The sequence below is a fragment of the Manis javanica genome, chromosome 7 (genome assembly GCF_040802235.1).
Source record: "Manis javanica isolate MJ-LG chromosome 7, MJ_LKY, whole genome shotgun sequence".
Taxonomy (NCBI): domain Eukaryota; kingdom Metazoa; phylum Chordata; class Mammalia; order Pholidota; family Manidae; genus Manis; species Manis javanica.
Window position 1 is genome coordinate 86,533,884 of NC_133162.1, and position 27,218 is coordinate 86,561,101.

General features: G+C 38.3%; 1 protein-coding gene across 3 annotated transcripts in view; it reads left to right on the forward strand.

Annotated features, from left to right (window-relative positions):
- The window catches only part of B3GALNT2 (beta-1,3-N-acetylgalactosaminyltransferase 2), a 78,549-nt gene that overhangs the window by 1,143 nt on the left and 50,188 nt on the right, over window positions 1-27,218 (forward strand). For all 3 annotated transcript variants that reach the window (XM_037017122.1, XM_017668081.2, XM_017668080.3), the window contains exons 2-3: window positions 21,540-21,684; window positions 26,719-26,819. In XM_037017122.1, the coding sequence (XP_036873017.1) occupies window positions 21,540-21,684; window positions 26,719-26,819 (246 nt within the window). The remainder of the gene's footprint in view (window positions 1-21,539; window positions 21,685-26,718; window positions 26,820-27,218) is intronic.

A 27,218-nucleotide genomic window follows, 5' to 3' on the forward strand; every position in this document is an offset into this window, starting at 1 on the left:
TAATGGTTCCACTCCCTGAACTTGTACATAAGGTTTCCCTTTTATTCTCGTTGTCCTTTTTAAGGGCTTGCGCCAGGACTTAGAAACAAACCTAGAAGGCTATTTTAAAAATGAGGTAATAGTAGTTTTGTAGTTTAACTACGTGGGTAGTTTTTTTCTTACCACTTCTCCACAAAACAGCTGTTTTCTTACCCAGAAGAGTTTGAAAAATTAGAGTTAAATCTTTGCAATTCTGAGTTTGGGTCTGTGCCTTAGCAAGGATAGAAACTAATTCGGCAGTCCTCAAAGCAATCTCGTTATAATTGGGGTTCTTTTTTTGTGGTAACAATCTCTTAAAAATTTTTTCCTAACAGATGAACTATGAGCTCTTTGAAAGGCTATTTGTGTGACCTATCTAGATAGAGTTAAAATAATACTTAAATGATTTAATAAAAGTAGTGTTACAGGGCATTTAACCTGTTAACAGGTTAAGACTTTCTGTTGTTTTTTAGGTTTTTGTAACTAAGCTCAGGAAAAGGTGATATAGATAGATAGATAGATATAGATATATCGATATAGATATATATAATATTTTGTAATATCTGTTGCGTTTGTGCTTTAAGGGCTTCTTTTTTTTTATTTGATGAGTGAGCTCTATTCGAATTTTTTTGCAGAGTATACTTAGGATATTTATGACCTTAACCCTTAACAGTCTTTTGGGGCTCAAAAGGCAAGCAAACACCCAGCTCAACTTCAAGGTCAAAACTTAGTAGGCCTGTCAGGTGATTTCTTGTATTTTTATATTTTATATTTACTTTGGTAAAACAAGGTCTTTGTAGAATTTTTTTGAAATTATTTTTAAAAAACAAAAATCTATAGTGGACAATTTTTGAATGCACATATATATTAATAAATGTTTAAGTACATGTAAATGTGCAGCTTGATATATTTTCATAATCAGCATCTAAATTAAAAACAAGAAAACTAACCCCAGAAGCTCCCTTCATGCTCCCTTCTATCACTGATGAAAATAGTAACCACTGTCCTGATCTTTAATAGCAGAGATTTGCCTGCATTTTTATATAAAGAAACATACAGTGTGTCAATAATTCTTATTGCTTGCTTATCTTATTTAGCATGATGTAGAACACTTTTTTAATGATAGGTCTTATTTACAGAGTAATGGCTGCACTCAAGCATATAAATGCTCCATCATTTATTTAATCCCTTATTTATGCATTTATATAGTTTGCAGTTTTTTACTGTTTATTAAATGATGAATAGAGATCTCTTAGTGCATCACTGATTATATCTTTTATATATTAAAGATATATCAATGATCATATCTTTAGACAGAATTGCTGAGCAAAAGTTAGACAATTCTGAGGTATTTGATGTTTATTGGAAAATTGTCCTGCAGAGGATTCTACCAAATTACATTCCTACCAGCAGGGCAGGAGTAGCTGTTGCCTTGACGTAACTATCAGCATTTCCTAGAAATACCCATCATTTGAGTATTATCATCTAAGATACTTGTTACTTTAAATGTAGGAGAAAACAGTGTCTTACTACTCTGATTCAAACCTGATTTCTGATGAAGTTGAACATTTTTTATAGTTTTTTGGCTATATGTATTTCTTCTTTTGTGAATTACTTTATGTCTTATCTCATGTTTACTTTTTAGTTTTTCTTTTCTTTTTTTACTGTTTCCAGACACCAGAATCAAACTAGGCACCCTGCACTTGCAACATATAGCAGAGGGTGACTCACAACATATAGCAGAGGTGATAAAAGTGTAGAGCCAGACGCTGGTAATGGGAACTAGGAACATGGACATTTTTACACAGGTATTTACTTAGCATCCACTTTGGGTTTTGCACTGTGTAACAGTACTCACTGGTCTCTTAGACTTACTTACATTGATAGTGTGTAGTAGAAACAACCTACTTTTTTGAAATTTAGATTAATTGACATATTAGTTTCAAGTGTACAACATAGTGATTTGTTATATGTATATATTGCAAAATGATCACCACAGTAAGTCTAATTATTATCCATCACTACATGTTACAAATTGTTTTTCTTCTGATGAGCACTAAGATCTATTAGCAACTTTCAGATATGCAATACAATGTTATTAACTATATTCATCATGCTGTACATTATGTATAATACATGTTTAGGGGAAATTAGTATTTGAAAAATATTATTGATGTGTAATGCACATTCAGAAAATATTACATGACTTATTTATAATTGGTAGTTTGTATCTCTTAATCCCCTTCACCCATTTTGCCCATCTCCCCATCCCACCTCAACCCTAACTGTGGCAAACACCCATCTGTTTTCTGTATTGATGAGTTTGGTGTTTTGTTTTGTTTAGGTTCTACATATAAGTGAGAGTGTATGGTATTTGTCTTTCTTTGACTGACTTCACTTTTCTATGGCTGAATAGTAGTCTGTTGTGTATATATAACACATTTTCGTTATCCATTCATCCATCAATAGACACTTTATGTCTTAGCTATTGTAAATAATGCTGCAGTGAACATGGGTGTGCAGATGTATTTCCAGTTGTGTGCTTTTTCCCTTCAATTTAGATAAATACCCAGAATTGGAACTGCTGGAGCCTATGGATCCTGGATCCTAAATCCTATGGTTTGTTTTTAATTTTTTGAGGAACCTATAAAAAAAAAAAACATGCTGTTTTCCACAGTGGCTGTACCAATTTACATTCCCACCAACAGTACACAAGAGTTCCCTTTTCTCCATATGTTCACCAATGCTTGTTATTTCTTGTCTTTTTAATATTAGCCATTCTAACAGAGGTGAGGTGATACCTCACTGTAGTTTTGCTGTGCATTTCCCTGATGATGAGTGATTTTGAGCACCTTTTCATGTACCTGTTGACCATCTGTATGTCTTCTTTGGAAAATATCTATTCAGATCCTCTACTCACTTTTTAATTGGATTGTTTTTTTGCTATTTAGTTGAGTTCCTTATATATATATATATATATATATATATATGAGGAATTAATACTTTATCATATTTATGATTTGCAGATATTTTCTCCCATTCAGAAGATTTTCATTTTGTTCATCATTTCCTTTGCTGTACAGAAGTTTTTTAGTTTGATGTAGTTCTACTTGTTTATTTTTGCTTTTGTTGCCTCTCCTTTTGGTGTCAAATCCAAAATATCAGCAAAATCAACATCAAGGAGCTTACTGCCTTTGTTTTTTTTCTAGAGTTTTATGGTGTCAGATCTTACATTCAAGTCTTTAATCCATGTTGAGTTGATTTTTGTCCATGACATAGGGTAAGGAGTCCAGTTTCATTCTTTTTGCATGTGACTATTCAGTGCCATTTATTGAAGAAACTGTCTTTTCCCCATTGTATATTCCTGACTCCTTTGTCATAAATAAATTGACCATGTATATGTTGATTTATTTCTGGGCTCTCTAGTTTGTTCCATTGAGCTCTGTCAGTTTTCATGCCATTACCATACTGTTTTAATTACTATAGCTCTGTAATACAGTTTGAAATCAGGAAGTGTGATCACCTCCAGCTTTATTCTTTCTCAAGACTGCTTTAGCAATTCAGGATTTTTTTGGTTCCGTACAGATTTTAGGATTGTTGTATTTCTGTGGGAAAGGCCATTGGCATTTTGATAGGGATTGCATTGAATCTGTAGATTGCTTTAGGTAGTATGGATATTTTAACAATATCAGTTCCTCTAACCCATGAGTACAGAATATCTTTGCATTTGTTTATGTTGTCTTCAGTTTTTTTCATCAGTGTCTCACAGATTAGCAGTGTACAGGTTTTTCACCTCTTTGGTTAAATTTATTTCTAGATATTTTTGTCTTTTTGATGCAATTGTGAATGGGATTATTTTCTTAATTTCTCTTTCTGATAGGTCATTAGTGTATAAAAATGCAACTGATTTTTGTTTATTGATTTTGTATCCTGCAACTTTACTGATTTTGTTTATTCTAGCAGTTTCTTGGTTGAGTCTTTAGAAACTTACTTTTCAATATATCTGGAAGTAGAATGTCTCTAAAAGGCCAAAATCTGCCTTATACTTCTCTTCAAGAAAAAGAAATGCATGTAGACTTCTGGCTCAAGATGGTGGGGTGAGTAGGGTGGCGGAAATCTCCCAAACCCATACATATTTTTGAAAATACAACAAATACAACTATTCCTAAAAGAGAGACCAGGTACAGTACAACAACCAGGCTACATCTACATCTGCAAGAATTCAGCATCTCACGAAGGGGCTAAGATATAAAGCCGTGACCGGGTGAGACCTGAGCACTCCCCCAACCCTAGCTCACTGGCGGGAGGAAAGGAGTCGGAGTGTGGAGGGAGTGGAAGCACAGGAGTGCTGAAAAACCAGCCCTAGTAATCTCCACCAGGAGCACAGACACACATTGCATGGTGTGCTGGATATTAGAGAAACAGAAGGGTAGGGTCCAAGACAGAGACTGTGAGTGGTACCCCACAGCTGGCTCCCCTGGGACAAAAGAAAAGCGGGCACTTTTTAAAAAAGTCTTAAAGGGACAAGGGCTCAACAGCTGAACAGAATCGTCCCAGCACAGTCAGCCCAGCAGGCTGGGAATCTTAAGGAACTTCGGGCCCCCTAACCGCCTGGGGCGTAAAGCAGCCCCGAAGCCACTCACAGCAATAAGCACCCTGCCATTTATTCCCCCCCGGCCAGCGCTACAAGCAAACCGGCTGACCTGCCACAGCTGCGGAGCAGCCCGAAAGCAGCCCTACCCATAGGAACCACACAGAGTCTCCTCACAGTGCACAGATAACCGGGACATGTAGGGGAAGCTGGAGCAAGGTCCGGAAGACACAAAGGGGTGCCGTTCTTGCAGGAGAAGACACCTGGCATGGCTGCGACACCCCCCCAGTGCTCTAGGCTAGCCTGAGGGTGGCCCCGCCCTCGGCAGCTCAGGAGATTGTCCCAGAGTCTGTTCCTGGTGTGCAGGTAAACAGCACAGGCAGTGGAGAAGGGCAAGGCGACCAAAAAACAGGAAGGGACTTTGTTCTCTCAGCTGATACACATGCCACCTACCTGCGACCACTTATATTGCCATGAAAAGGCAAAAGAATCTGGTCCAGTCAAAAATCACTCAGACAACCCCAAAGAGAGTGCCTGGCGAGATAGATACAACCAATCTTCCTGAAAAAGAATTCAAAAGAAAAGTCATAACCATCTGATGGATGTGCAGAGAAACATGCAGGAGCTAAGGGATGAAGTCCGGAGGGAGATAACAGAAATGAAATAATCGATAGAATGGCTTAAGAGCAGACTGGACGAGGTGCAAGAGACTGTTAATGGAATAGAAATCAGATAACAGGAATACAGAGAAGCCGAGGCAGAGAGAGACAAAAGGATCTCTAGGAATGAAAGAATATTGAGAGAACTGTGTGACCAATCCAAGTGGAACAATATTTGCATTATAGAGTTACCAGAAGAAGAAGAGAGAAAAAAGGGTAGAAAGTGTCTTTGAAGAAATAATTGCTGAAAACTTCCCCAAGCTAGGGAAGGAAATAGTCTCTCAGACCATCGAAGCCCATAGATCTGCCAACACAAGGGACCCAAGGAGGACACCACCAAGACATATAATAATTAAAATGACAAAGATCAAAGACAAGGATAGAGTACTAAAGGCAGCCAGAAAGAGAAAAAAGATTACCTACAAAGGAAAACCCATCAGGCTATCATCAGACTTCTCAACAGAAACCTTATAGGCCAGAAGAGAATAGCATGATATATTTAATGTAATGAAACAGAAGGACCTTGAACCAAGAATACTATATCCAGCATGATTATCATTTAAATTTGATGGAGGGATTAAACAATATCGAGTCAAGCAAAAGTTGAGGGAATTTGCCTCCCACAAACCACCTCTGCAGGGTATTTTAAAGGGACTACTCTAGATGGAAGCACTCCTAAAACTAAATAGATGTCACCAGAGAAAATAAAATCACAGCAAAGAAAGCAGACCAACCAAATACTAACTAAAGGCAAAAAATAAAATCAACTATCCACAAAAACAGTCAAAGGAAACAAAAAAGTACAGAATAAAGCACCTAACATAAAGAATGGAGGATGAAGAATAAGAAGGGAGAGAAATAAAGAATCATCATACTGTGTTTATAATAGCTTAATAAATGAGTCCAAGTTAGATGGTTAGATAGTAAAGAAGCTACCCTTAAACCTATGGTAACCACGAATCCAAAGCCTGCAATGCTTGCAAGAAGTACATACCTGTCGATAATCACCCTAAATGTAAATGGACTGAATGCACCAATCAAAAAACACAGGGTAATAGAATGGATACAAAAGCAAGACCCAGGTGGGGCAGAGCCAGGATGACGGCGTGAGTAGAGCTGTGGAAATCTCCTCCCAAAAACACATAGAGCTATGAAAATATAACAAAGAAAAATCTTCCTAAAATAGAGACCACAGAACACAGGACCACATCCACACCTGCAAGAACCCAGCGCCTTGCGAAGGGGGTAAGATACAAGCCCTGGCCCGGCGGGACCCGAGCGCCCCTTCCACTGGCTCCCGGCAGGTGGAAAGAAACTGGAGCGGTTTTTTTTTTGGCGAGTGCTTTTTGGAAGCCTTAAAGGGATGGGCCCCCGTTGCTAGGGAGGCAGGGTGGCGGGACTGGTGAGCAGGTTCCTGGGACCGGCGCCTGAGGACCAAGAATATCCCACGTTTCTCCCTGTGGGACCGGCGGACGGGTGCCTGAGACCGGCGCCTGAGGACAGAGGAAATTGCGCGTTTTTCCCCTTTTTTTTCCTCTTTTTTGCGAGTGCTTTTTGGAAGCCTAAAAGGGACAGGGACCCCAGTGCTAGGGAGGCAGGGTGGCGGGACTGGTGAGCGGGTGCCTGGGACTGGCAACTGAGGACAATGAATATCGCGCGTTTTTCCCTGTGGGACCGGTGGGCGGGTGGCTGAGACCGGCACCTGAGGACGGAGGAAATCGCGCGTTTTTCTCCTTTTTTTCTCTCTTTTTGGCGAGTGCTTTTTGGAAGCCTTAAAGGGACAGGGACCCCGGTGCTAGGGAGGCAGGGCGGCGGGACTGGTGAGCGGGTGCCTGGGACCAGCGCCTGAGGACAAAGAATATCGAGCGTTCCTTCCCTGTGGGACCGGTGGGTGGGTGCTTTTTGGAAGCCTTGAAAGGACAGGGACTCTGGTGCTAGGGAGACAGGGCAGCAGGACCAGTGAGCGGGTGCCTGGGACCGGCACCTGAGGACAAAAAAAAAAAAATCACGTGTTTTTTCCTTTTTTTTTTCTTTCTGTTCCCTCTCTCATTGTTGCTGTTGTTGTTTTGGTTTGGAGAGTGCTTTATGGAAGTCTTAAAGGGGCAGGACAGGTCACTTAGACCAGAGGCAGGGAATCTGGGGATCTCTGGGCACTCTAACCCCCTGGGCAGCAGGGAGCACAGAGGCCCCTTACGGAGATAAATAGCCCCCGGCCACTCCCCCTCCAACGGGGCTCCACCATTTTGGAGGAACAGCCCCAGCCAGGCCAAGCCCACAGCAACAGCGGAGATAAACCCCAAAGCAACTGGGCAGGAAGCAGAAGCCCTGTCTGCGCACAGCTGCCCAGCACAAGCCACTAGAGGTCGCTATTCTCCCAGGAAAAGGCCACAAACCAACAAGAAGGGAAGCTCTTCCAGCGGTCACTTGTACGAGCTCTGCAAACTATCTCTATCACCATGAAAAGGCAAAACTACAGGCAGACAAAGATCACAGAGACAACACCTGAGAGGGAGACAGACCTAACTAGTCCTCCTGAAAAAGAATTCAAAATAAAAATCATGAACATGCTGACAGAGATGCAGAGAAAAATGCAAGAGCAATGGGATGAGATGCAGAGAAAAATGCAAGAGCAGTGGGATGAGATGCAGAGAAAAATGCAAGAGCAGTGGGATGAAGTCTGGAAGGAGATCACAGAGGTCAGGAAGGAGATCACAGAAGTGAAACAATCCCTGGAAGGATTTATAAGCAGAATGGATAAGATGCAAGAGGCCATTGAAGGAATAGAAGCCAGAGAACAGGAACGTATAGAAGCTGACACAGAGAGAGATAAAAGGATCTCTAGGAATGAAACAACACTAAGAGAAATATGTGACCAATACAAAAGGAATAATCTTCGTATTATAGGGATACCAGAAGAAGAAGAAAGAGGAAAAGGGATAGAAAGTCTCTTTGAAGAAATAATTGCTGAAAACTTCCCCAAACTGGGGGAGGAAATAATCGAACAGACCATGGAATTACACAGAACTCCCAACAGAAAGGATCCAAGGAGGACAAAACCAAGACACATAGTAATTAAAATGGCAAGGATCAAGGACAAGGAAAGAGTTTTAAAGGCAGCTAGAGAGAAAAAGGTCACCTATAAAGGAAAACCCATCATGCTAACATCAGACTTCTCGACAGAAACCCTACAGGCCAGAAGAGAATGGCATGATATACTTAATGCAATGAAACAGAAGGGCCTTGAACCAAGGATACTGTATCCAGAACGACTATCATTTAAATATGATGGCAGGATTAAACAATTCCCAGACAAGCAAAAGCTGAGGGAATTTGCCTCCCACAAACCACCTCTACAGGGCATCCTACAGGGACTGCTCTAGATGGGAGCACCCCTAAAAAGAGCACAGAACAAAACACACAACATATGAAGAATGGAGGAGGAGGAATAAGAAGGGAGAGAAGAAAAGAATCTCCAGACCGTGTATATAACAGCTCAATAAGCGAGCTAAGTTAGGCAGTAAGAAACTAAAGAAGCTAACCTGGAACCTTTGGTAACCACGAATCTAAAGCCTGCAATGGCAATAAGTACATATCTCTCAATAGTCACCCTAAATGTAAATGGACTTAATGCACCAATCAAAAGACACAGAGTAATAGAATGGATAAAAAAGCAAGACCCATCTATATACTGCTTACAAGAAACTCACCTTAAACCCAAAGATAAGCATAGACTAAAAGTCAAGGGATGGAAAAACATATTTCAGGAAAACAACAGTGAGAAGAAAGCAGGGGTTGCAGTACTAATATCAGACAAAATAGACTTCAAAACAAAGAAAGTAACAAGAGTTAAAGGAGGACATTATAAAATGATAAAGGGCTCAGTCCAACAAGAGGATATAACCATTCTAAATATATATGCACCCAATACAGGAGCACCAGCATATGTGAAGCAAATACTAACAGAACTAAAGAGGGAAATAGACTGCAATGTATTCATTGTAGGAGACTTCAACACACCACTCACCCCAAAGGATAGATCCACCGGGCAGAAAATAAGTAAAGACACGCAGGCACTGAACAACACACTAGAACAGATGAACCTAATAGACATCTATAGAACTCTACATCCAAAAGCAACAGGATATACATTCTTCTCAAGTGCACATGGAACATTCTCCAGAATAGACCACATACTAGCTCACAAAAAGAGCCTCAGTAAATTCCAAAATATTGAAATTCTACCAACCAATTTTTCAGTCCACAAAGCTTTGAAAGTAGAAATAAATTCTACAAAGAAAACAAAAAGGCTCACAAACACATGGAGGCTTAACAACATGCTACTAAATAATCAATGGATCAATGAACAAATCAAAATAGAGATCAAGGAATATATAGAAACAAATGACAACAACAACACTAAGCCCCAACTTCTGTGGGATGCAGCGAAAGCAGTCTTAAGAGGAAAGTATATAGCAATCCAGGCACACTTGAAGAAGGAAGAACAATCCCAAATGTATAGTCTAACATCACAATTATTAAAACTGGAAAAAGAAGAACAAATGAGGCCTAAAGTCAGCAGAAGGAGGGACATAATAAAGATCAGAGAAGAAATAAACAAAATTGAGAAGAATAAAACAATAGCAAAAATCAACGAAACCAAGAGCTGGTTCTTTGAGAAAATAAACAAAATAGATAAGCCTCTAGCCCAACTTATTAAGAGAAAAAGAGAGTCAACACAAATCAACATAATCAGAAATGAGAATGGAAAAATCACGACAGACTCCACAGAAATACAAAAAATTATTAAAGACTACTATGAAAACCTATATGCCAACAAGCTGGAAAACCTAGAAGAAATGGACAACTTCCTAGAAAAATACAACCTCCCAAGACTGACCAAGGAAGAAACACAAAAGTTAAACAAACCAATTACAAGCAAAGGAATTGAAACAGTAATCAAAAACCTACCCAAAAACAATACCCCGCGGCCGGACGGATTTACCTCGGAACTTTATCAGACACACAGAGAAGACATAATACCCATTCTCCTTAAAGTGTTCCACAAAATAGAAGAAGAGGGAATACTCCCAAACTCATTCTATGAGGCCAACATCACCCTAATACCAAAACCAGGCAAAGACCCCACCAAAAAAGAAAATTACAGACCAATATCCCTGATGAATGTAGATGCAAAAATACTCAATAAAATATTAGCAAACAGAATTCAACAGTATATCAAAAGGATCATACACCATGATCAAGTGGGGTTCATCCCAGGGATGCAAGGATGGTACAACATTCGAAAATCCATCAACATCATCCACCATATCAACAAAAAGAAAGACAAAAACCACATGATCATCTCCATAGATGCTGAAAAAGCATTTGACAAAATTCAACATCCATTCATGATTAAAACTCTCAGCAAAATAGGAATAGAGGGCAAGTACCTCAACATAATAAAGGCCATATATGATAAACCCACAGCCAGCATTATACTGAACCGCGAGAAGCTGAAAGCATTTCCTCTGAGATCGGGAACCAGACAGGGATGCCCACTCTCCCCACTGTTGTTTACCATAGTACTGGAGGTCCTAGCCACGGCAATCAGACAAAACAAAGAAATACAAGGAATCCAGATTGGTAAAGAAGAAGTTAAACTGTCACTATTTGCAGATGATACGATACTGTACATAAAACACCCTAAAGAATCCACTCCAAAACTACTAGAACTGATATCGGAAAACAGCAAAGTTGCAGGATACAAAACTAACACACAGAAATCTGTAGCTTTCCTATACACTAACAACGAATCAATAGAAAGAGAAATGAGGAAAACAATTCCATTCACCATTGCATCAAAAAGAATAAAATACCTACGAATAAACCTAACCAAAGAAGTGAAAGACTTATACTCTGAAAACTACAAGTCACTCTTAAGAGAAATTAAAGGGGACACTAATAAATGGAAACTCATCCCATGCTCATGGCTTGGAAGAATTAATATCGTCAAAATGGCCATCCTGCCCAAAGCAATATACAGATTTGATGCAATCCCTCTCAAATTACCAGCAACATTCTTCAATGAATTGGAACAAATAATACAAAAATTCATATGGAAACACCAAAGACCCCGAATAGCCAAAGCTATCCTGAAAAAGAAGAAAAAAGTAGGTGGGATCTCACTCCCCAAATTCAAGCTCTACTACAAAGCCATAGTAATCAAGACAGTTTGGTACTGGCACAAGAACAGAGCCACAGACCAGTGGAACAGATTAGAGACTCCAGAAATTAACCCAAACATATATGGTCAATTAATATTTGATAAAGGAGCCATGGACATACAATGGCAAAATGACAGTCTCTTCAACAGATGGTGCTGGCAAAACTGGACAACTACATGTAGGAGAATGAAACTGGACCATTGTCTAACCCCATATACAAAGGTAAACTCAAAATGGATCAAAGACCTGAATTTAAGTCATGAAACCATTAAACTCTTGGAAAAAAACATAGGCAAAAACCTCTTAGACATAAACATGAGTGATCTCTTCTTGAACATATCTCCCCGGGCAAGGAAAACAACAGCAAAAATGAGCAAGTGGGACTACATTAAGCTGAAAAGCTTCTGTACAGCGAAAGACACCATCAATATAACAAAAAGGAACCCTACAGTATGGGAGAATATATTTGAAAATGACAGATCCGATAAAGGCTTGACGTCCAGAATATCTAAAGAGCTCACACGCCTCAACAAACAAAAAACAAATAACCCAATTAAAAAATGGGCAGAGGAACTGAACAGACAGTTCTCCAAAAAAGAAATACAGATGGCCAAGAGACACATGAAAAGATGCTCCACATCGCTAATTATCAGAGAAATGCAAATTAAAACTGCAATGAGGTATCACCTCACACCAGTAAGGATAGCTGCCATCCAAAAGACAAACAACAACAAATGTTGGCGAGGCTGTGGAGAAAGGGGAACCCTCCTACACTGCTGGTGGGAATGTAAATTAGTTCAACCATTGTGGAAAGCAGTATGGAGGTTCATCTAAATGCTCAAAACAGACCTACCATTTGACCCAGGAATTCCACTCCTAGGAATTTACCCTAAGAACGCAGCAATCAAGTTTGAGAAAGACAGATGCACTCCTATGTTTATCGCAGCACTGTTTACAATAGCCAAGAATTGGAAGCAACCTAAATGTCCATCGGTAGATGAATGGATAAAGAAGATGTGGTACATATACACAATGGAATACTACTCAGCCATAAGAAGTGGAAAAATCCAACCATTTGCAGCAACATGGATGGAGCTGGAGAGTATTATGCTCAGTGAAATAAGCCAAGCGGAGAAAGAGAAATACCAAATGATTTCACTCGTCTGAGGAGTATAAGAACAAAGGAAAAACTGAAGGAACAAAACAGCAGTGGAATTACCGAACCCAAAAATGGACTAACAGGTACCAAAGGGAAAGGAACTGGGGAGGATGGGTGGGCAGGGAGGGATAAGGGGGGGGGCTAGAAGAAGGGGGGTATTAAGATTAGCATGCATGAGGGTGAGGGAGAAAGGGGATGGTGGGCTGCACAACACAGAGAGGACAAGTAGTGACTCTACAACATTTTGCTAAGCTGATGGACAGTAACCGTAATGTGGTTGTTAGGGGGGACCTGATATAGGGGAGACATAGTAAACATAGTATTCTTCATGTAAGTGTAGATTAAAAATTTAAAAAAAAATTTAAAAAAAAGAAAGAAGAAAGAAAAGGGGGATTACTCCTTAACAGGATAAAACTATTGGTAAATCAAAGATCAACGCATGCTTTAAATATCCTTAATGTTGATCACTTAAAGGGTGTCAGATGATCAGCTATGGAGGTACTCTTTTCTGATAATATTCCTTTCTCTTAATTAAAAAAAAAAAAGCAGTTACTGTGTGCTGACCTCCAATGAGTTCTGCACAGTGGTATAGAGGGCATGTCAAAGTGTGGGCAAAGGGTCTGTTTGTTTCTATGCAGAAGATCAAGGCCTAGCTTGGATACCCAGAAAATGAACTAAGATACGACATGAGGAGGAGCTTCCGGCATCAGCACTCTCTGGAGGACTCGTGCCGGGGGATGATCATCAAAAAGCCTCCTCAGGGATCCGGACGATGCTGCGGTTGTGGCTGCATCCAGCCCACTGTCTCCTGGACTTGCCATAGGAATGAGGAGGGAGATGTCTAGGCTGGCATGTGCATACAGTGAGACAATGAATTTGACCGGATCTGTAGTGTTGGAACTCAACCAGGAGTTGGGAGGGGTGCAAGTTGTAGCACTCCAAAATCTCATGACTATAGACTATCTACTGTTAAAAGAACATATGGGATGTGAACAGATCCCAGAAATGGGCTGCTTTAATTTGTCTGATGGTTCAAGTACAGTTGGACAATATCCATCATATCATAGATAAATTTTCACAAATGCCTAGGGTGCCTAAATGGTTTTCTTGGCTTCACTGGAGATGGATGGTAATTGTAGATTTGCTTTGTTTTTGTCACTGTATTCCTATTATGTTAATATGTGTGTGCAAATTAGTTAGTAGTTTAAAACCTATACATACTTAAGGTACTCTACAAGAAGATATGTCAAAGAAATAATCAATCCTCCCATGTTTCCTTCATATGCTACATCTATAGCTTTTCTTCTTCCTTCCTAATTACAACCCTTAAATAGAATTCGTGCCTCATATCGAATTTACCGAGTATCATAATTCCTCCAGGTGGTAAAGATACCTCGAGACAAGTGCTGGGCATAGAAGCCACAGGGCATAAATCTGCAAAGAAGTAAAAAGCTAACCTTTGCAAACAATATGGCTTCTCTCTCACTTACCAACTTTACATTTCCCTGTATGGCCCCAGAAGATGACTGGTTAGCCAGAGACGGGTAAGATTCCTCAAGGGAGGAACAACCTAAGACAGGCACAGTCGCAGGGGGACCATCAGGTGAGAATTTGGGGATCAACAGAGGTGAGGCTCAGAACCTCACCCCCCCTGCTTTGAGAGAAATCTTCTGCATCTATGGATGTCTTGCTGCCCTTGTCTAGCCTGGATTGATACTTAGTCCATAGGCACACACCTGATCATCTGATCATCTACATTTGCCGTCTTACAGCACTAAACTATGTTTTCTACCTTTATCTTGCATCTACCTACCACTTCAGCATTTTATTAAAAATAAAAATAATAATAATAATAGGAGAAATGTGGGATCAACATGATCAAGTACAAAAATCAAACAAATATTCATATGTGACCTGATTGTTTATAGGTCATAATGCATGATCAAAACCGAAAGTTTCTGTGATGAATGCCCTTGTACTGTTCACCATGTAAGAATTTATTCAATATGTAGGAATTCGTTCACCATGTAAGAACTTGTTCGTTATGCTTCAGAAGATTGGAGACTGACGAGAATTAGGCTTGAGAAGGATTAATGATTGTACATTGAGCGATGACCCCCCTATACTGAATTTTATTGTTGTTAACAACCATTTGATCAATAAATATGAGAGATGCCCTCTCAAAAAAAAAAATGGGCAAAAAAAGTAAAAAAAAAAAAACAAAACTGTGATGGAAAGCTCTTGATTCCATATGCACCATTACAGAGACAATAATAATAACAGTAAAAAAAAAAAAAAAAAAAAAAAACAAGACCCATCTTTATGCTGCTTACAAGGGACTCACCTCAAACCCAAAGACATACATAGACTAAAAGTGAAGGGTTGGAAAAAGATATTTCATGCAAACAATAGGGAGAAAAAAGCAGGTGTTACAGTACTTATATCAGACAAAATAAATAGACTTCAAAACAAAGAAAGTAACAAGAGGTAAAGAAGGACATTACATAATGATAAAGGGGTCAGTCCAACAAGAGGATATAACCATTATAAATATATATGCACCCAACACAGAAGCACCCACATAATGTGGAACAAATACTAACAGGATTAAAGGAGGAAATAGAATGCAATGCATTCATTTTAGGAGACCTCAACACACCACTCACTCCAAAGGACATATCAACCAGACAGAAAATAAGTAAGGACACAGAGGCACTGAACAACACACTAGAACAGATGGGCCTAAGAGACATCTACAGAACTCTACACCCAAAACCAGCAGCAGGCACATTCTTCTCAAATGCACATGGAACGTATTCCAGAATCGATCACATACTAGGCCACAAAAAGAGCCTCAGTAAATTCAAATAGATTGAAATGCTTCCACCCCACTTCTCAGCTCACAAAGGTATAAAACTAGAAATAAATTGTACAAGGAAAACAAAAAGGCTCACAAACACATGGAGGCTTAAGAACAACCTCCTAAATAATAAGTAGCTCAATGACCAAATTAAAACAAAGATCAAGCAGTATATGGAAACAGATGACAACAGCACAAAGCCCCAACCTCTGTGGGATGCAGCGAAGGCAGTTCTAAGAGCGACGTATATAGCAATCCAGGCCTATTTAAAGAAGGAGGAACAATCTGAAATGAATAGTCTAGTCACAATTATTGAAATTAGAAAAAGAAGAACAAATGAGGCCCAATGTCAGCAGAAGGATTGACATAATAAACATCAGAGAAGAAATACACAAAATTGAGAAGAATAAAACAGTAGAAAAAAATCAATGAAACCGAAAGCTGGTTCTTTGGGAAAATAGACAAAATAGATAAACTCCTAGCCAGACTTATTAAGAGAAAAAGAGAATCTACACACATAAACAGAATCAGAAGTGAGAAAGGAAAAGTCACAATGGACCCCACAAAAACACAAAAAATTATTAGAGAATACTATGAAAATCTATATGCTGAAAAGGTGGAAAACCTAGAAGAAATGGACAACTTCCTAGAAAAATACAACCTTCCAAGACTGACCAAGGAAGAAACAGAAAATCTAAACAGCCCAATTAGCAGCAATGAAACTGAATCGGTAATCAAAAAAACTACCCAAGAGCAAAACCCCCGGACCAGATGGATTCACTACTGAATTTTACCGGACATATAGAGAAGATATAATACCCATTCTCCTTAAAGTTTTCCAAAGAGTAGAAGAAAAGGGAATACTTCCAAACTCATTCTATGAGGCCAGCATCGCTCTAATACCAAAACCAGGCAAAGACACCACAAAAAAAGAAAATTACAGACCAATATCCCTGATGGACATAGATGCAAAAATACTCAACAAAATATTAGCATACCAAATTCAAAAATACATTAAGAGGATCATACACTATGATCAAGTGGGATTCATCCCAGGGATGCAAGGAAGGTACAACATTCAAAAATCCATCAGCATCATCCACCACATCAACAAAAAGGACAAAAACCACATGATCATCTCCATAGATGCAGAAAAAGCATTCAACAAAATTCAACATCCATTCATGATAAAAACTATTAAGAAAATGGGTATAGAGGGTAAGTACCTCAACATAATCAAGACCATATATGACAAACCCACAGCCAACATCATAATGAACAGCGAGAAGCTGAAAGCTTTTCACCTAAGATCAGGAGCAAGACTGGGATGCCCACTCTCCCCACTGTTATGCAACATAGTACTTGAGGTCCTAAGCATGGCCATCAGACAAAACAAAGAAATACATGGCATCCTGATTGGTGAAGAAGTAGTCAACTGTCACTATTTGCAGATGACATGATATTGTACATACAAAACCCTAAAGACTGCACTCCAAAACTACTAGAACTAATATCTGAATTCAGCAAAGCTCCTGGATACAAAATGAATATACAGAAATCTGTTGCATTCCTACACACTGACAATGAGCTAGCAGAAAGAGAGATCAGGAAAACATTTCCATTCACAATTATATCAAAAAGAATAGAATACCTAGGAAGAAACCTAACCAAGGAAGTGAAAGACCTATACCCTGAAAACTACAAGACACTCCCAAGAAAAATTAAAGAGGACACTAACAAATGGAAATTCATCCCATACTCTTGGGTAGAAAGAATTAATATTGTCAAAATGTCCATCTTGCCTAAAGCAATCTACAGATTCAATGCAGTCCCTATCAAAGTACCAACACTATGCTTCAATGAACTGGAACAAATAGTTCTAAAATTCATATGGAACCACAAAAGATCCTGAATAGCCAAAGCAATCCTGAGAAGGAAGAATAAAGCAGGGGGGTCTCGCTTCCCAACTCAAGCTCTACTACAAAGCCACAGTAATCAAGACAATTAGGTACTGGCCCAAGAACAGACCCACCGACCAGTGGACAGAATAGAGAATACAGATATTAACCCAAACATATATGGTCAATTATTATACGATAAAGGAACCATGGATATACAATGGGGAAATGACAGCCTCTTCAACAGCTTTTGTTGGCAAAACTGGACAGCTGCATGTAAGAGAATGAAAGTGGATCATTGTCTAACCCCATGCACAAAAGTAAATTCAGAATGGATCAAAGACCTGAACATAAGTCATGAAAACATAAAACTCTTAGAAAAACATATAGGCAAAAATCTCTTGGACATAAACATGAGCAACTTCTTCATGAGCATATCTCCCCGGGCAAGGGAAACAAAAGCAAAAATGAACAAGTGGGACTATGTCAAGCTGAAAAGCTTCTGCACAGCAAAGAAGATCATCAATAGAACAAAAGACATCCTACAATATGGGAGAATATATTCATAAATGACATATCCAATAAGGGGTTAACATCCAAAATATATAAAGAGCTCACGTTCCTCAACAAACAAAAAGCAAATAATCCAATTAAAAAATGGGCAGAGGATCTGAACAGACACTTCTCCAAAGAAGAAATTTAGATGGCCAACAGGCACACCAGTAAGGGTGGCCACCATCGAAAAGACAAACAACAACAAATGTTGGCGAGGATGTGGAGAAAGGGGAACCCTCCTACACTGCTGGTGGGAATGTAAATTAGTTCAACCATTGTGGAAAGCAGTATGGAGGTTCCTCAAAGAACTCAAAATAGAAATACCATTTGACCCAGGAATTCCACTTCTAGGAATTCAGCCTAAGAATGCAGCAGCCCAGTTTGAAAAAGACATATGCTCCCCCATGTTTATCATACCACTGTATACAATAGCCAAGATATGGAAGCAACCTAAATGTCCATCAGTAGATGGATGGATAAAGAAGAAGTGGTACATATACAGAATGGAATATTATTCAGCCACAGGAAGAAAACAAATCCTACCATTTGCAACAACATGGATGGAGCTAGAGGGCATATGCTCAGTGAAATAAGCCAGGCAAAAAAAGACAAGTATCAAATGATTTCACTCATTCTGTGGAGTATAAGAACAAAGAAAAAACTGAAGGAACAAAACAGCAGCAGACTGACAGAACCCAAGAATGGACTAACATTTACCAAAGGGAAAGGGACTAGGGTGGATGGGTGGGAAGGGATGAACAAAGGGGGAAACGGGGCATTATGATTAGCTGTAGTGGGTGGGGGGCATGTGGAGGGCTGTGCAACACAGAGAAGTAGTGATTCTACAGAATCTTACTAAGGTGATGGACAATGACTGTAATGGGTTATGTGGTGGGTACTTGATGATGGGCCGAGTCTAGTAACCATAATGTTACTTACGTAATTGTAGATTAATAATACCAAAATAAAATAAAAATAAAGAAATGCATGTAAAGTAACAGTTCAACAGAAGCAGCTTAGACCTGGATTAGAAGCACGTAGAATCGATGGGGGCAGAGAGGGGTGGTATAAGATCAAAAAGTAGTTTACAGCCATAATCCATGAGATTTTTATATGCCACATGCTTATCTTCATGTTTATTTATTTTTAGAAAAATCTTGTTTGGCAGTACAACGAAGTCAGGAAGAAACCATTAGGATACCCTTGTAATGGTCCATGTGCAAGATAAGCCTGAGGTGAAGCAGCAGCCAAAATTAATGAGAAAGGGATAGATTTGAGAAATTTTTCATGAAGATTTTGTCATCAAGAAATGGTTAAATTATGTTCCATGCAATCCATTCCTAGAATATTTATTTTGATTATCCATCAAAAATAAAATCGTGATGTTTGGCATTCAAAGGGATGTTTAAATTATTTTGAAATTTTGCTTTTGTGCAGCAACCTTGTTTCCTGATAATGTCAGAAAAATGGTACATTCAAATTAAATAATTTTTGCTCTTCTGTACTTTTTTGAGAAGACATTTTTGAAACAGATAAAATAAGAGTATAAGACTTTTTTTGGTGTCAGTTTTCTCTGAGTAGGAAACTGAGGCACAAGGGGTTTAAGTAAGTTCTTGCTGATATCATGCAGTATGTTGGCTATGAAATCAATATCCAGTATATCTGGTTACTACATGTGCCTCACTCTTGTCACTTAAGTGTACTTGCTATTAATATTTCTCTGTGGAATTGTAGGGGGAGAAATGATATCATTACCAATTTTACATAGCTTTTAAATTATTCTCTGAAATCAGACTCATTTAGAGTTAGTTTCAGCAGTAGGTACCGCTTTCACTGTGTAGTTACATATACCTGAGGAAAAATGTTCCTGGGCCATACATCTAAAAACTTGAGGTGCTAACCAGCATTTCCAGTGATCCCTTATCACTAATTCACCACTTGAACTGGTGTTATGGATTAAAGTTCAGAATTTAGACTCAGATGAGCTATGTTAAGTTATACAGCTACAGCATAAAACAGATGAAGAATGAAGTTAACAGTGCCTGGGATTAAGTCAGCTATCCACTTACTAGCTTTTTGCCTTAGGGCAAGTTACTGAATTCTCTGTGCCTGTTAACTCTTTTGTTTGATAAGGAGCCTAATACTACTTACCGCATAGGGTTGTGAGCATTAAATGATACTGTACATGCAAAGTAGTAAAGTGATACTCTTTACACAGTACTTAATACATAATAGGTGTTCAATGGCCTATTAATAAGCAAGCTTAATCCATGAAAATTTGGATTTACTTAAAGATAAGTTCTGTCTTTAAGAATGCATTTTAGTATAAGATTGATGGTACTAAATAACAAGTATCTCTTCTGTTTATAATTGAAATACCATTTTAGAAGCATAAACTATTGTGGAAGATAAGGTATCTACACAAAACTTCCTGTATTCCCATAATTGTTACAATGTAATATCCTTAAATTATCCTGTTAGAAGAATCTGTACCCAGATTTTCTCTTTATTACTTTAATAGGTCCTTTAAAAAAATGTCAACATATTTTTATTGTCTTTTCACTGAATATCTAGATCCTGTGGCATATAAAAACATTGCATTTAATGTAGTAAAGATCTCTGGCCTTCATAATTTACTTTTGGAAACATTTTGGACCAGTTCCCACCACTGGATAAAGCAATGAAATGGATCCCTCATCAGAGCTATAAATAAGCTTGTAGCTCTCCAGCTCTGAAATGGGTAATAAAAAAAGCAGGGACAAAGTATCTTTCCCTTCTGTCTTTTTTCTAAGGACACCTTTTTTAAATGTCTTCCTGTCCATTAGATATTGTAACAGTAAAAAATGAGCCATTCATGTGACTTACTTGACTTTCTTACTAGAAATGTTGTTTCCCCTCTTTCATTCTTTCGAGTATTTAGTGGTACGTTTGGTGGCTATAGAATTCATTGGTGTTAATAAGGATTTTGATAGTTTCCAGCATATTAGTCCTTCAGGTTCATCTCCCAAGCTTGTGCTAATGTAGGACTTCACCCTTGAAAGCACTTTTTGTTGTTGTTAGTTGCCAGTGAAGGCCTAACTATTTGCATGGAACCAAACCAGGACCTTTATACACATTATCTCATTTAATTTTTACAACAACTCTGTGAGAAGCACTATTATACCCATTCCTAGTTAATTAAGAAAACTGAAGCTCAAGAATTAAGTTTTATAATAAATATAAAAGAGCCTGGATTCTGACCATGGCCTAATTGACTCTTGCTGCCTATTCTGTGGTTTGTGCCACATTGCCTTTCCAAACTGATTCTTATTTTAAACATCGTGTTTGTTTTGAAGAATTTACATACTTTTGAGAACATGAATGCATGTAAATGTGTGGAAGACAAAAAGACTCTACATCAAACTGCTAGTAATGGTTAACTGCATGGTGGGTTTATAGGTGCTTAAAATTTTTTTTCTGTGTATTTTCTATTAAACATGAATATATATTTGTTCATTTAATAATAAACATTTTTACATTACATATTGAACTTAGTAATTCAAATATGACATTTCTAATTTATTGCTTATTTCTAGATCAGTTGGCCTTATTCCCTCGGAAGTCTAGTCACTATGATGTGGTAGTCGGTGTGTTGTCAGCTCGCAATAACCATGAACTTCGAAATGTGATAAGAAGCACCTGGCTGAAGCATTTAATACAACATCCAGCACTAAGTCAACGGTAGGTTTTCTGAGTTGGACTTTGCCCAATTTACAAAGTGTTCTGAAAAGCCTCTTCTTGGATAGCCAGAGAGGTTAATTCAGACATGTGGCTTCTTTTCCAGGGAGAAATGGCTTTCATTTTGCTTTCCCTCTGTATAGTTGAGCCCCAAAAGTGAATTTAACCAAGGTTTTAGGCCAAAAGATAGCTGGGGGAGAATATATTCACTGGTTAGTCTGTTTTATTTTTTTGCTTTGATTTAGAATAGTTATTCTTAAAAGATTCTATTCCAAAATAGTTTTCTGCTTAGACATGTTTGTGTCTAAATATGCTTTTCACTGACTTCACAGAGACACAATTTTCTACGTTTGTGTCTAAATATGCTTTTCACTTACTTCACAGAGACACAATTTTTTCAGTTCTGTAGTGTTTTTTAGTTGTATGATCTGCAGTGTATATAACATGCCATGATTAGATGGCTCAGTTATTGGTTAGGAGCCCAAGGACTTAGTCTTCTTCTCAGTGAGACCACCCTCTGAAGATTACGTAGTGAGGGTCTAGTGAAGAGAAGCATGGACAGTTGGACTTATAGTTAAGTAAAGACACTTAGGTGATGTGGTAAGCTGAGAAGGTTCTCTCAGGCTTGCATTAAACTGGCATGTTTGTGACTGAGTAGCTTTACAGGCAAATTGCAGTTGAGATTTTCTTGTCACCAATAGTGAACATTATAGATTTTCTATCTTATTCATATCAGCTTTCATTTATTTTCAAGACAGGTTTCTTTAGTTCATGATCAAATTGATAATAGAACCTATTACCCAGCAAATGAAAGGCTTCAGAATCGTTGCTATCATCAGCACCACCTCTGAAACCTGCACTTCCTATATAGTCTTTCCCATCTCAGAATATAATGACACTACCAGGTGCTGAGATAAAAAACCTTAGTGTTTGTGTTGTAAATGTGGAAGTCCACCTTGTGGGTCTGTAAGGATCATTACAACATGGCCACAGAAATTTCTCTGGGAGAGGCATGTGAAGTTAAGGATTTATTATGCTCACAGGTCCTAGAGAGGAAGGCACAGCACACCATGTGGGGGCCCATACAAGATGAGCATCCAGTGAGTGGGCTCAACCAGGCCTATGGGGAGCTGAGAGAGAGTGAGGACCAGGGGCAAGTGCCTTTCCTGAGGGTCATGGTGAAGTATGCAAGCCAAAGGCTCAAGGGGAGTTTACTGTTGTGTTTCAGTGTTGCGAATTCACAGTCATCAGGCAAGAAGGGACCAGCTTTATCACACTGGTGCACCTGGTCACTAGTAGGCTCATGGCCTGTTTGTGAGGATGTTGAGGTATCAGGAAAATAGGAAGTTTTAAAAATTTACAATGTGGTGTTATCTTGATTCTTTTTTCTCTCACATGCCATGCCCAGTGCATCAGCATATCTTCTTGGTTCTACCTTCAGAATCATATCCAGAATCCAGTTTCTTACCACCTTTACCGTTACTGTCAGAACCACCATCCTGGTCTAAGGCCACCATTCCTTCTCACCTGGATTATTGCAGAAGCCTCCTTACCTGAATTTTCTGCTTCTGCCTTTGATCCCCTATATTTTATTTTCCATAAAGCAGCCAGAGTGATCATTTTAAAATTAGTCAGATTATATCAATTTTCTGCTTATCTCCCCTCCATTGACTTCCCTTCCTGCTTACTGTGAAGTACTGAGTCTTACCTTATATACATCTACTTTCCCTACACTGGCCACCTTACTATGCTTTAATACATTAAAATGCTCTTGCCTCAGGCCCTTTGTACTTGCTGTTTCCCCTGACAATACCACTCTTCTACTGGATATCTCCATGGCTCACTTCCTCACTTTCTTCAGGTGTCTGCTTAGGGTGTCACCATGCTTAACAGGCAGCCCTGTTGTAAGTAACACCTCACCCCTGCTCTGTCTCTATCTTTCTTGATTTGACTTTATTTTCCTTTATAATACTTATCACTGACTAGGATGTTTATCATATTCAATTGTATATTCATAAATTGTCTTTCCCCACTGGAATATAAGTTTCATGAGAAAAGGGGCATTGGCTTTTTTCATTGCTGTATTCCCATTACCTAGAACATAACTTGGCACAGAGTAAAGCATTCAACAGTTATCAAGGGAATGACCCAGAACTAAATGTAATGAGTAAAATAAACATTCAGACATTCACCAGTAATTTATCTGTCGTCATAGTATTCTAGCCTTAAATTTAGTAAGCTTGGTGATTTGTTTTATAGAAATGATGGGATGTCTATATAAAAATACATGTTAGCCCAAAACTTCTTCTGGGGCAATTTTATGGATCTACTAAAAGTATTTGAAGATGACTTAAAACAACAAATTTGGTAAATATCTGCAATAATTTATTTAGAAAGTTTTTTCATTTCTTTTTATACTTTTATTCTAAATGCCAATTGTTTATGAAATATATTCTGCCTTAATTGGCCATTAGTAAAAGTGTTTGCACTTATGTGGTTATGGCTTATTTTCAAATGTTGCATTTCACTGAAGGAGCCAGACTCCACATTTATTCCAAAAACCTTATTTAATTAAATGCCTTTGTAATAAAATCATTACATTGTCAATTACCAATACAATTTCATAAGTATTTATTAAGTATATTCTGTATACAGTTAGTGTAGTGTGTGTGGTTGAATACAAAGAGCATAGCCTGATATGCTTAAAGTTTAATAGAAGGAATTAGATCTAATAGTGTAAAGCAATGTTATATGTGCTATGATATAAATATCAAATAGCCTGGAGTGTTTGGGAAACTCCAGAAAATTCTGTGTAACTGGAGTGCAGGGATTGTGGAGGAGGAATGTTTGTGGGTGACTTTGAGATAAAGTGCTAGGGAAGGAAAGGGGCAGAGAGACAGAGATTATTTATTATATGAAAAGAGGAGGAAGGGCGTATCACTGTGAGAAGAGTTGTGTTGTGAGTTCAGTGGATTGGTGAGACCTCTTTAAGGCAAGGACTGCTGAGGGGCTGAACTAAGGTGGTGACCTTACAATAAGGGAATTGAATGTAGAAAGAGGAAGAGTAGTCTAGGATGAGTGCTAGCTCTCTAATTTGGAGAAGTAATAATCAAGACAAAATACTAGAGAAGAGCAGGTTTCATGGGAAAAAAGCTCAGTTGTGGATATGTTGAGTTTGAGGTACTTGTAGGCAGTGGTGTGCTGATGAAATGTTTACCAATTTATGAAAAAAAGTATGCTGATATGTACATATGTTTATTATAAATTTTATTGATAAAAAGGATGATAATTTGACAGATAACATATACAATAAGCTTATTATAAATTCCATATAACAAATTGATTCTCAGTGAGTACTTTAATTGTTTACTAGACTTTTGTATCTGTAACCAACTTAGGGTTACACTTGATGAAAGAGTATAATTCTTACATAATATTTCCTTTGAGTTAAAGAGTAAGACTAAATTGACAACTAAGATATGTGACAGTTTTACTCTTAGTCAATAAAGTGACTTTCCTGCTGAATCAGATAATAGTTTTTGAACAGTGGGATGGTATCCTTAGTTTTTTGTATTTGCAATTGAATGGCTACACGCCTGTCACAGTTTTAAGTTTCATCTGCATTGCTGACATTTTCACCATTACTTTTTTAAGTCTAGACAATCAACAATACAATAGTTCAAACCCTTATTTGTAGTGTTTGCCAGTTTTTGTGGTGTAAATATTCCCATAATGGCCAGTTTCAAGCAACTAATGTGACATCTCTGAACACAGAGTTGGGGAAGATACGTAGTAGTAGTAACTATTAGTGTATATCCACTACACAGATAGAATAGATATAAGTAACTTCATATAGATAGTAATTAAATAATTAAGAAATTATTAATTTGAGTATTTCTGTTGTTTTTAATGTGGTGTATTTAATTGTAACTGTATATAATTTTTAAATAAAGGCTGTGTTTAATTACCAGTTCACAGAGTTCCTGAAAAACTAGAGGTTGGCTGTCACAAGCCAGTAGGAGCAGGTACAAGCACACAGCTGTCTGTGGGCCACCCAGGTGAAGATGTCCAATGAATTTATGGATCTTTTACTTAGAAGATGAGTCCAAACTAGAGATTGCTAATGCAAGAGTCAGTTCCAGGCTAGTGGAAGCCCTGGAAATAAATATTGTCCAGGAAGAGCAAGGGAACAGAGTGAGCAGAGTGAGAAGAGACCCAAGGGCAGATCTGGGGGCAGAATAGTCAGTGGAGCCCACTGAGCAGAGCCACATTAAGAAGGGAGGAAAGCATTTTAAGGAGACCAGTACTGTTTCTATGGAGAAGTCAAGTAGGTAAGGGTTGAAGAGTGTCAGCTGACTTAGCAGGAAATCAGTGGTTACACTGGTTGGTAGACATCTGAGTGGAAGTAGTAGGCATTGAAGCTGAAATGTCTTGTTTTATAAAGTTTCTCATTCCATAAGAAACTAGGTTGCAATTTTAGGTAATTCTTTGTAGGACTTCACTGTAAAGGAAAGGATGGGGATAAGGAAGTATGGTAGTAAATAGAAATTAATATCAGGACTTCATATTTTATAATGTATAAGGCAGGAGCCACAAGTTACAGGTAACTAGTGAAGCAAGGTCTAGGAGAGGAGAGGATCTCCTCTTGGATAGAAAGACTAATCTTGAGCAAAAGGGATATGTTCTGAAATTGAAGAAAACAAGACTGCAGATATAGTTTTTAGGTAGGGACTTGAAAAGTTGACTTTACTGTACTTTGCATTTAAATGGCATGAGCATTTGCTGGTAGCTAGGCCAAACATATTCATACTCTAATATAGTACTGTATTATAGTATAGGCTTACACATAAGTCACTGGGTAGTTAGGAACTTTTAGGTTGCTTGTTCCCAACTCTTTGCCAGACTAGCAGAATAAAGTTGGAATTAATCCTAATAAATACTTGTGCCTCAAAGTAAAAGCTCTGAAAGGGACATGAGGAAACGTGCATGTGCAAAGTGAAGAGCAATAACTGGTGTTAATGCCAACACATCTCTCAGTGTGCTTGTGAAGTTCATAATAGGTGCTCATGGCTGTGAAGTGCCTGTGGAAGACAGGGAAGACCTTTATTCCTGCAGACTACTCAACATCACGAATCCAGGTATGCTGTCTTTGTCTTCAGCCCTATGACTGCCATATACCACTCTGAGTTTGAAGGAAAGTTGCTAAGCTGAGTAGTCTGATGTTCTGTTTTTTTGCAGACTAAAATCTAGTGTTCATCAAAGTTATTGTTCATTACTTTTTGACAAATTGATTAATTACTCCAAGTATCTGTGAAGGTTCTCTATAGATATAATTTCAGGATCCATGAGAGTTTATTTTACAGTGTGATTCAGACGTATCTGGAAGGTCCTTATGCAGAGATAAATACTGAATTACTGAATTTTGGACTTTTGGTAAACTGCTTATTTCACCGGCTTGTTGATTTATAATAACCTTGATACAAATATTGTGAATCAACTTTTTCTTAGAGTCATCGCCTAAGCTTCTGCAAAAGAAA